General features: G+C 41.4%; 1 protein-coding gene across 1 annotated transcript in view; it reads left to right on the top strand.

Annotated features, from left to right (window-relative positions):
* The first annotated feature begins 275 nt into the window (after nucleotides 1–275).
* The window catches only part of mocs3 (molybdenum cofactor synthesis 3), a 68,941-nt gene continuing 57,832 nt past the window's right edge, over nucleotides 276–11,384 (top strand). Inside the window, exons 1-3 of the mRNA XM_072580545.1 lie at nucleotides 276–493; nucleotides 8,153–8,288; nucleotides 11,203–11,295. Coding sequence (XP_072436646.1) covers nucleotides 350–493; nucleotides 8,153–8,288; nucleotides 11,203–11,295 — 373 coding nt within the window. The 5' untranslated portion in view covers nucleotides 276–349. The remainder of the gene's footprint in view (nucleotides 494–8,152; nucleotides 8,289–11,202; nucleotides 11,296–11,384) is intronic.

Here is an 11,384-nt window from a genome sequence, read left to right as displayed (position 1 = left end):
TAAAGGAAGGGCGAAAGGAGGCAGCATTGACGACCATCTTAGTATAGGAAGGGCGAAAGGAGGCAGCGTTGACGACCATCTTAGTAAAGGAAGGGCGAAAGGAGGCAGCATTGACGACCATCTTAGTATAGGAAGGGCGAAAGGAGGCAGCGTTGACGACCATCTTTGTAAAGGAAGGGCGAAAGTAGGCAGCGTTGACGACCATCTTAGTATAGGAAGGGCACGGCCATGTTAAGTACACGCAGCTTTCCGTGTGTTACACTGTTTCTGGTCCTCCGGCTGAATTCAACATTGAAGCCGGAGTGCACGTGGAGAAGCACGATTTAAGGAACTGTTTTTCAGCTTGAACATGGAAGTGGAGAGGCTGAGGGATGAAATGTTTAAGAAGGAGGAGAAGGAGAAGGAGCAGGAGGTGGAAAGGCTGAGAGATGAATTATTCAAGAAGGAGCAGGAAGTGCAAAGGTTAAAGGCAGTGGTTGTCAACTTACAACAGGTACACGAAGAGAGTCCCCACCCTCAGATCAACTGTCTTTCTGAAGAACTGCTTTTATGTCAGCTTAACTATCAATGTCTCTAGTTCTCGAGAAGAGTAAATGCAGTCTAATAGTTTTAGTACAGACTGGTAAAGATTGTATTGCTGTTACTTCACCATCCTCCCCAGACTAGGTGAATTGAGAAATCAAAAACTGAAATTGAATCGCTCCTTTAGATAAGGCTGCTTAATAAGAATTGGGTACCAAGCTAACAGATGGAGTTAAGATACAGCTTAGCTATGATCTTGCAGTTATGCCTCTGCTACTGTATCCCTTTCACTATTATAAACAAAACTCTTTTGCTGTACTCCAACACATAGGAAAGTCCAACTGTGAATGTTTGCCTGCTGTGAAGACTCACAGAGTATCCTGGTTGAGCCCAAACTTGGGAGATGGCAAAACATTAAAAATGTCTAATCAACAGTGCCTTTGCAAGATTCTCCAAACCTCATGGTCCAATAACAGTGTCCTCCTGAAAGCAACTTGAGGCACTGCTCATTCAAAGCAAGGTCTTTTGGTTGGGACATATCCTTCATATTGTTGACACCAGAAGTGACATATTGAACCTCTGCAGTAGATTAGATATATGTACACCCACAGTGCTGTTATGGAGGGAATTCTAAGGTATTGACTTGTCCATAGTGAAAGAAAAGTGGTCAAAATCCAAGTTTAGCTTAGGAATAGCTTGGAGGTTGTGGTATCCAATGCACTTGCCCTTCTAGATGGCAGTGGCCATGGTTAGAAGGTGCTGTCGAAGGAGCATTGCAGAATTTCTGCAGTGCATCATTTATATGATACACACTATTTCTATAATATTATCAGTTGTGGTGCCAATCATGTGATGCCAATATGCTCTGTTGCCCTGGATGGTGCCGAGCTTCAGCGATAATCTAGGAAATTATCGGCGGGTGAACTTGATGTCTGTGATGGAGAACCTCTTGGAAGAGATACTAAGGCACAAGATATATGCGCATTTGGATGATAATGGACTAGTTAGTGACAGACAGCATGGTTTTGTACAAGAAAGGCCATGTGTCTCCAAACTGATTGCATTTTTTGAAGAGGTGACAAAAGTAATTGATGAAAGAAGAACTGTGGATGTAGTTTATATGGACTTTAGTAAGGCATTTGATAAAGTCTCACATGGCAGTTTGGTACAAAAGTTAAAATCACATGGGATTTGGGAAGGGCTGGCTAGATGGATACAAACTGACTTGGTCATAGAAGACAGGTGGCTGTGAAAGGGTATTTTTCAGAATGGAAATGGGTAACCAGTGGTGTCCCACAGGGGTTGGTCTTGGATCCTCTGTTTGTAGTGTGTGTGTGTGTGTGTGTGTGTGTGTGTGTGTGTGTGTGTGTATGTATATGATCTGGAGGAAAATGTGGTCTGATCAGTAAGTTTGCAGATGACACGAAGATTGGAGGAGTTGTTGATAGTACTAACGATTGTGAAAGGATACAACAGGATATAGATTAGTGACTTGGGCACAGAAATGGCAGATGAAGTTTAATACAGACAAATGCGGGGTGATCATTTGAGATCAAATTTAGGTTTGAATTATACTGTAAATGACAGAACCCTGAGAAACATTATCATACAGACAGATCTGAGCATGCCGGTCCACAGTTCCCTAAAAGTGGCAACACAGGTGGCCAAGGTGGTTAAGAAGGTATATGGCGTACTTGCCTTCATCAGCCAAGGCATGGAGCACAAGAATTGGCAAACCATAATGCGGCTACATAAAACCCTTGTTAGGCCTCATTTTGAGTATTGTGTAGAGTTTTGGTCACTACATTACCAGAAGGACATGGAATCTTTGGAGAGAATACAGAGAAGGTTCACCAGGATGTTGCCTGATCTTGAGGGCACTACCTCTGAGGAAAGGTGAAAAAGACTAGGATTGTTTTCACTGGAAAGACTGGCTGAAAGGAAACCCGACAGAGATCTACAAAATTATGAGAGGCATCGATAGGGTGGATAGTCAGAGGCTTTTTCCCAGGGTTGAAGTTTCAATTACAAGGGGGCACAAGTTCAAGGTGAGGAGAAGGAAGATTTAAGGGAGATATGCAAGGGAAGTTTTTCACGCAGAGTGGTGGGAGCGTGGAATGCCCTGCCATAAAAGATGATGGAAGCAGACGTTTAAGAGGCATCTGGATGGTAACATGAATAGGGAGGGAATAGAGAGATACAGACCAAATAAGGGCAGAATGTTTGTCTTTTAGTTTAGTGAGGGCAAGATGGTTGGCACAGGCTTGAAGGGCCAAAGGGCCCTGTACCTGTGCTGTACTTCACTTTTGTTCTTGTTGTTGTTTGTAGGTGTGCTCAAACAGGCAATGTAAAGAGTATCACCTGTGCCTTGTAGGTAGAGAACAGTGAAGAAGGTTGTCTGGAAATGCAGTGAGATCTTGATCACCTGGCCAGTGAACGAATGGCAGATGACGTTTAATTGGGATAAATGCAAAGCGTTGCATTTTGGTAAAGCAAACCAGGGTAGGACATACACAGTCAATAGCAGGGCCCTGGGAAGTGTTATAGAACAGGGAAATCTAAAGGTACAGGTTCATAGCTCCTTGAAAATGGAGTCACAAGAAGACGGGACAGTAAAGAAGGCTTTTGGCATGTGAGCTTTCATTGGTCAGAGCATTGAGCACAGGAGGTGGGACATCTTGTTGCAGCTGTACAAGGCATTGTTGAGGCCACATTTGGAGTACGATGTGCAGTTTTGATTGCCCTACTAAGGATATTATTAAACTAGAAAGAGGGCAGACAAGATTTACTCGGAGCTTAACTGGACTGGAAGGTTTTAGTTATAAGGAGAGGTTGGATAGGCTGGGACTTTGTTCTCTGGAGCATAGGAATCTGAAGGGTGACCTTTATAGAGGTATATAGAATCATGAGAGGCATATATAAGATAGATAGATAGAAGACAGTTTTCCTCATGGTAGGGGAATTTAAAACTAGAATGCATAGGTTTAAGCTGAGAGCTACAAAAGGGTCCAGAGAGGCAGACGTTTCACACACAGGGTGATGAGAGTCTGAATGGGTTGCTGGAGGTAGAGGTGGAAGCAAGTACAAATTTTGTCATTAAAGAAACATTTCGACAGGTGCATGGATAGGATTGGTATGAAGGGATATGGACCATAAGACCATAAGACATAGGAGTGGAAGTAAGGCCATTCGGCCCATTGAGTCCACTCCGCCATTCAATCATGGCCGCTGGGCACTTCAACTCCACTTACCCGCATTCTCCTCGTAGCCCTTAGTTCCCCAAGACAACAAGAATCTATCAATCTCTGCCTTGAAGACATTTAGCGTCCCGGCCTCCACTGCACTCTGCGGCAATGAATTCCACAGGCCCACCACTCTCTGGCTGAAGAAATGTCTCCGCATTTCTGTTCTGAATTTACCCCCTCTAATTCTAAGGCTGTGTCCACGGGTCCTAGTCTCCTCACCTAACGGAAACAATTTCCTAGCATCCACCCTTTCCAAGCCATGTATTATCTTGTACGTCTCTATTAAGTCTCCCCTTAATCTTCTAAACTCCAATGAATACAATCCCAAGATCCTCAGCCGTTCCTCATATGTTAGACCTACCATTCCAGGGACCAAATGGGACTAGTTTGAATTGTGAAAAATGGATGACCTGGGCGTGTTAGAGCTTGTTTTCATGCTGTAGACCTCTGACAACGACAGGTTTTGAGAAGTAAGGAAATGAGTTACTTTAGATTAGATTCTTTATCGTGTGGAAACAGGCCCTTCGGCCTAACCAGTCCACAACGACTCTCCGAAGAGTAACCCAGATCCCTCTGACTAATGCATCTAACACTATGGCCAATTTAGCACGGCCAATATACCTGGCCTGCGGGAGGAAACCAGAGCACCCGGAGGGAATCCACGCAGACAGGTGGAGAATGTGCAAACTCCACATAGACAATCGCTGGAGGCTGGAATTAAACCTGGGACTCTGGTGCTGTGAGGCAGTAGTGCTAACCACTGAGCCACTGTGCCTTGCTGCAGGAATCCTAGCCTCTGACTTTTCTTTTGTCACCATTGTATTAACAGTGTTTCCAGTTCAGTTTCTGGCTAATGTTGTCAGTGGGGTTTCAGCAATGGTAATATCATTGAATGTCAAGGGGCGATTGTTTGATTCTCACTTGTTAGAGTTGATCATTGCCTTGCGCTTACGTGGTATGAATATGACTTGCAACCTTTCAGCCTGAACCTGGATGTTTCTAGGCCTTGCTACATTTGGAGACATGTACTATTTCAACATCTCATGAGCCATGAATGCATCTGAACATTCTGCAATCATTTATGAACATCCCACTTCTGACCCCATGATGAACAGAGGGTAATTGATGAAAGCTGCACATTAGTACAAACTGTAAAACTGAACAGTCAGATATGTCAAGTAGATGATCTGCCTTGACCTACTCCTGAGATCCACAGCATCACAAATACAGTTTTCAAATGATTTGGCTTTACTCACATGATATCCAAAAATGGCAAAAGACTATTGGCCCTGTCAGCATTCGATTAACAGTGTTGAAGAAAGAGTTGTGCTTCCGAACTAGCTGTGACCCTAGCCAAATTGTTTCAGTACAATTTCAATATTGCCCAGTATTTGTATGCTGTCAATAGTCATCTCCAAGGGAGAACCTAACCATCACCTCTTGATATTCAGTGGTATTGTCATCACTCCATCCTACATTTTCAGCATCCTGAGGGTTAATATTGTCCAGAAACCAAACAAAATTTGACCAGGTACATACATACTGTGGTGACCAGAATGGGTCAGAACGTAGGAATTCTGCAGCAAGTAACTCCTTCTATCTAAAGGGTCTGGATCATCTACAAAACATGAGGAGATTGAAATAGTATCCCTTTGTCTGGATGGGTGCAGTTCCAACAACACTCAAAGACGCTTGATACCATCCAATACGAAGTAGTTGACTTGATTGCAGCCAATTATGACCTTGAAAATCCACTCCCTTTACGACTGACCCACTGTGACAGCAGAGTGTATATACAGCGTGCATTACAGCAACTCAGCAAAGCTCCAATGACAGCAACTTTTGAAACCCTCAATCTCTACCACCTAGAATGACAAGGCAGAAGATACTTAGCAACACTACTACCTGCAAGTACAGTTTCCAAGTGACAAATCATCCTGACTTGGAAATGTATCATATTTCTTCAATATTGCTAGGTCAAAATCCTTGCGTGCCCTTTCTGACAACATTGTGGGTGTTCCTTCTCCTACAGACTTGCAGCAGTTAAGGAACGTAACTTAGCCATGGCTGGTAAAGAAGGCAATACATGCTGGCCCAGTCAGTGACTCCTATAATCCCTTGGTTGAACATTGTTTTTAATGTATTGTATGTGGACCTCCAAAAGGCATTTGATTAGATGCTGCTCAATAGGACTGGTGTGCATATCTAGAGTTTGGTGATTGAAATGAACTATAATAATATGGTTAACTGAAAGTAGTGGATGTTAGACATTTTCTAGACTTGAGACTCTCCATTAGTTGGTGTACAGATGTCTGCTAATATTAATATCTAGATTTTGGTGTACTGTGCACAATTCTAGAATTTGTGGATTAGATCACTTGAAAGTATTTTGAACCATGAGGAGGATAATGTGGAACTTCAAAATGTCATAAACAGATGGGTGGAATGGAAGTTCAAGTGACAAATTTAATATAGAAGTGATCAGAATTTGGTCAGAAGAAAAAGCAGAGGTCTTGTAAAACAAAGACTACATTTCTAAAGTGGGTGCAGAGGCAGAGGCATCTGGATGTATTCGTTCATAAATGATTGGCAAGAGAGCAGGATGAGAGTACAGTTAATAAATTGTACAGCATCCAGGGCACTTTTAGTAAGGGCATAGAGAATGAAAGTAAGGATGTTATGTTAAACCTAAATAGAACATTGCTCCAGCCTCAGCTGGAATATTATGTCCCCGCCTGGTTGCCACACTTTAGGAAGGATGTGAAGATGTTAGAGAGAGTGCAGCAGCAGTTCAAAAGTGGTTTCAGGGATGAAGAATTTGAGTTAGGTGAAGTAATTAGAGATGTTGGGTCTGTTTTTTTTTTCTTCCTTTTTGGAGAAGTTTGAGAGGAGCTTTAATAGGTGTATTCAGAATCCTGAAGGTCTGCTCTGAATATGTAGGGGAAAACTATTCCTGTTAATGGAAGGTTTCAGAATAAGAGGGCATGGATTTTAAGGTAATTGTCAAAAGCAGTGATGAAATGACAAAAAACTCTCATGCTGCAAATAGTTAGGATCATGAATGCACAGCCTAAGAGTATTTTGGAAGCAAGTTCAAATGGGTCATTCAAGAGAATTGAAGTACTATCTGAAAAAGAATGTGCAGGAGGATGTTGCCAGGGTTGGTGGGTTTGAAGTAAAGGAAGAGGCTGAGTAGACTGGAGTTATTTTCTCTGGAGCATTGGAGACTGAGGGGGTGACCCAACAGAGGTTCATAAAAACCATGAGGGGCATGGATATGATGAATAGACAAGGTCAGAGTAGTGTTGCAAAAGCACAGCAGGTCAGGCAGCATCCAAGGGGCAGGAAAATCAACGTTTCGGGCAAAAGCCCTTCATCAGGAGTGGTGATGAAGGGCTTTTGTCTGAAACATCGATTTTTTTTTCCCAACTCCTCAGATGCTGCCTAACCTGCTGTGCTTTTCCAGCACCACTCTAATCTTGACTCTGATCTCCAGCATCTGCAGTACCCACCTCCATTTGAATAGATAAGGTCTTTTCCCAGGACTAGTTTTGCAGTCCAAAACTAGAGCGCATAGGTTTGAGGAGAGGGGAAAGATTTTAGATTTGGATTAGATATTCTACAGTGTGGAAACCGGCCACACTAACCCTCTGAAAAATAACCCACCCAGACCCATTCTCCTACATTTACCCCTGACTAATGCACCTAACACTATGGACAATTTAGCATGATCATTTTGCCCGACCAGCACATCTTTAGATTGTGGTAGGAAACCGGAGCACCGGAGGGAACCCACGCAGACACAAGAATGTGCAAACTCCACACAGTCACCTGAGGTGGGAATCAAACCTGGGTCCCTGGTGCTGTGAGAGCAGTGCTAACCACTGAGCCGCTGTGCTGCCCTTTTGAAAGGGACCCAAGGGACAACCTTTTCATGCAGACAATGATGCGTGTATGGAATGAGCTGCGAGAGGATGTGGTGAAGCCTCGTACAATTAGGACATTTTAAAAGGTATCTGGATTGGTAAGTGAATAGGAAAGGTTTAGAGGAATATGGGCCAGATACTGGCTAATGGGATTAATTTAGGATATCTGGTGAGCATTGGCAAGTTGTTTCTGTGGTGTACATCTCTATGACTACAGGAAGAAGTATGGGGAGTGGCATTAGTTGCAATACTTTTTTTTGGTAATACAGCATAGGCCAAATGTTCCCCTAGCTATCCTGTGATTCTGTGACATCTTTTTATGTAAAAATATTGGCAATACACAGCAGACCAAGCATCTTTAGCAGAGCGAGGAACAGAGTCAACATTTTAGGTCCATGCCTATTCATCAGATCACACCTTTCTTATCCTCCCAGTTCGATAAATGTCTTTCTTTTTCAGGATTCTCATTCTGGAAATACGTTTTCATTACTGAAACAAGTAACAGGGATGCCTCCATTGGAAGAAAAATCTCTCTCTAATGAAGAGATCCTGAGATACAGCAGACAGCTCATCATCCCAGAGTTTGGAGTCAAAGGTAATATTTAAAATAATTAGAATGAATATAGTTCATAAAATTTTAGACTTAACAATTCTAGTATTGGACAAGTAATATCAGTGGTGGAGTTCAAGTAGAAAATTTGAATTCAATATATAATTATATTAGGTTACCTACAGTGTGGAGACAGGCCCTTCGGCCCAACAAGTCTACACCGATCCTTCCAAGAGAAACCCAACCCCACCCCTATAATCCACCTAACACTACGGGCAGTTTAGCATGGCCAATTCACCTAACCTGCACATCTTTGGACTGTGGGAGGAAACCGGCGCACCCGCAGGAAACCCACGCAGACACAGGGGGAATGTGCAAACTCCACACAGACAGTTGCCAGAGGTGGGAACCCAGGTCTCTGGCGCTGTGAGGCAGCAGTGCTAACCACTGAGTCATCTTGCCACCCCAAATCTAGCATTTTGTGAGCTATTGAGTAAATTTGAATTCTGCTTGGGGGTTTTAAAGCTGCTGAAACAACAGGGGAGACACCGAGGTGGTTCCCCCCTCTCTCTTATCAAAAGACTATATTTATCTGATGCTGTTATTATTAAAAGCAAATTAGTTTTCTTGGTTGACAGTTATGTTTTCAAAAGAAAGTGCATCTCTGAAAAGCAGATTTTAAATTTTTTTTTAATATTGGGCGGTGTAACAAAATCCTGCTGAAAGTCTTTATTGTGAAAACAGATGTCACTTTTTAACCATTTTCAAGCATGCTTAAAATACTTTTTTTCAGAAAGGGTTGGTGAATTTGAATTTCTTTGTTTACAGGGCTGATGTTGTATTGATATTTTGAGAGAAAAAGAGATTGTGAATAAAAGTGGTATGATTTAGATAACTGCTTTTACTCACTTTTCGTGGAAAACAGAAGTGTGACGTGCAGTTACAGAAATATTTCTGAGTCATAGAGATGTATAGCACAGAAACAGACCCTTTAGTCCAACTCATCCATGCCAACCAGATATCTTAAACTAATCTAGTACCATTTGCCAGCACTTGGCTCATATCTCTTTGAACCCTTCCTGTTCATATATCCATCGAGATGCTTTTTAAATGTTCTAATTGTCCCAGCCTCTACCACTTCCTCTGGTAGTTCATTGCATACATGCACCACCCTCTACGTGAAAAATGGCCCCTTGGATCCCTTTTAAATCTTTCCCCTCGCATATTAAACCTATGTTCTTTGATTCTGGACTTTCTCATCCCTGGGAAAATACCTTGTCTGTTTACCCTATCCATGCCTCTCATGACTTTATAAAGTTCTGTAAGGTCTCCCCATAGTCTTCAATGCTCCAGAGAAAACAGCCCCAGCCTATTCAGCCTCTCCCTATAGCTCAACCGTCCAACCCTGGCAACATCCTTGTAATTATTTTCTGAACCCAGACATAGTGATTGGATTAAGCAGTGGCTATTATGCTTGTATCCTTACTGCCACATTGCTGATATGAGAGAAGTTGGACTAAGCTGGCTCTAAATTATTCTAATAATAATCGCAAATGTTTTATGACTTTTTATAATTCTTCACTACTTGAATTCCACATATAGTAATGACTAATTTATTTCCACATATGGAATACTGAACACAATATATAATCCCAATTAATGATTGTTCCATTGCTTTGACAGATGAGTGTTCAGCAAATAAAGACAAGTTTGCAGTTTAGGTTAATGTAATCTTGTGTGACATTACCGAAATCGCTTATTGCAAATGCTACATATGAAGTGCTTGTTCTAAAGTGATCTAACTGTTCTCTTAAATGTTGAAACAGCTTGAGAACAGAGAGTTTTCCATTTGTGTTTATCAAGGGTTACATCCCCCATGATTTAGCTTGGAAAACTCTAGCAAACTGAGGCTATATCTAATTTTGAGATGTCCTATGGTCTGATTTCCATGTGTAGCTGGCTTAGAGTACGATTGTTTTTTGTTATGTGAAAATTCTTCATGCAAATCTAAACCACATGATTGATCCAACAGAGCTGAACTCTGACCAACATTATTGCCAGCCAGGCAGCAGTTTGCAAAAATCTCAGAGCTGGATACTTTGTCCTACTACCTGATATTGTAAATAGATCTGGGACAGTGAGGGTGGAATGCTTCTAATTGTTCTTTTATATGATACTGTTCACATTGGTATCTATTATACATTTTAATTATAATCGAGTTTTAAATCTCCCATTTGTTTTTAGCCAGTCACATACAAATGTTAGAATAGATTGGGAATTACGATTGCACTCTGTAGTGGAAGAGCTTAGCTTCATACAATAATTCATTGCCAAGATTAGAAACTGAGAAAACATGTCTTGATGTGCTACTCCGTGCAAAAAGAAAAATTGGAAATGATTTAACCTTGGAACTTACATTTGGGGAAAAAACATTGTAACCTAACACAGAAACAAAATTAGATTTTCTCCATTATTCCTCCCAGTGACCTGTAAGCATTTCAAACTTAACATTTTAAAAGACAAATCCTATATCTATGTCCTCATTATAAAAAGGCAGAAATTGAGAGACATTCAGCACATTGAGACAAGGAAGCCATGAACCCATCAATATTGAAAACACTAGTCAAAGCACCATTTACACTTGTTACAAATATTTTGAGTAAAAATGTGGACTTTTATAGTTTAACTTTCTGTTGCACAATGTTATCTTGGAAATCGATAAACAAGGTGGTTGTTCTAACTAGTCCATATTGTGTTTTATTTCATCTTCTTTTTTAATCATCTGCCTACTCATAAATTTTGATATGGTCTGTTTCAGACAGCAATACTAGAAGTATATCCCATATCTTCTGGATCCTTGGTGTTTAAAATATAATTATAAGCAAATTAAATGTGACATGTGCCCTAATATTGGATTCAACAAATAAAATCTATTGGCGTCATGTTTTCATGCTTTTAGGTCAGCTGAATCTGTCTAAGAAGGCTGTTCTGATTGTTGGATGTGGCGGTCTAGGCTGCCCTGCAGCTCAGTACTTGGCTGCTGCAGGCATTGGTAAGTTTAGTCTAGGTCTTTAATTTTGACTTTATTTTTCTTGAATAGATTTTGCACAAGAAGCTTGAGAGAGACTTTATGGAGGTTAT

This window comes from Chiloscyllium punctatum, chromosome 11, assembly GCF_047496795.1.
Source record: "Chiloscyllium punctatum isolate Juve2018m chromosome 11, sChiPun1.3, whole genome shotgun sequence".
Classification (NCBI taxonomy): domain Eukaryota; kingdom Metazoa; phylum Chordata; class Chondrichthyes; order Orectolobiformes; family Hemiscylliidae; genus Chiloscyllium; species Chiloscyllium punctatum.
Note: the sequence above shows the minus strand (reverse complement) of the source record. Positions and strands in the feature narration are given on the sequence as shown.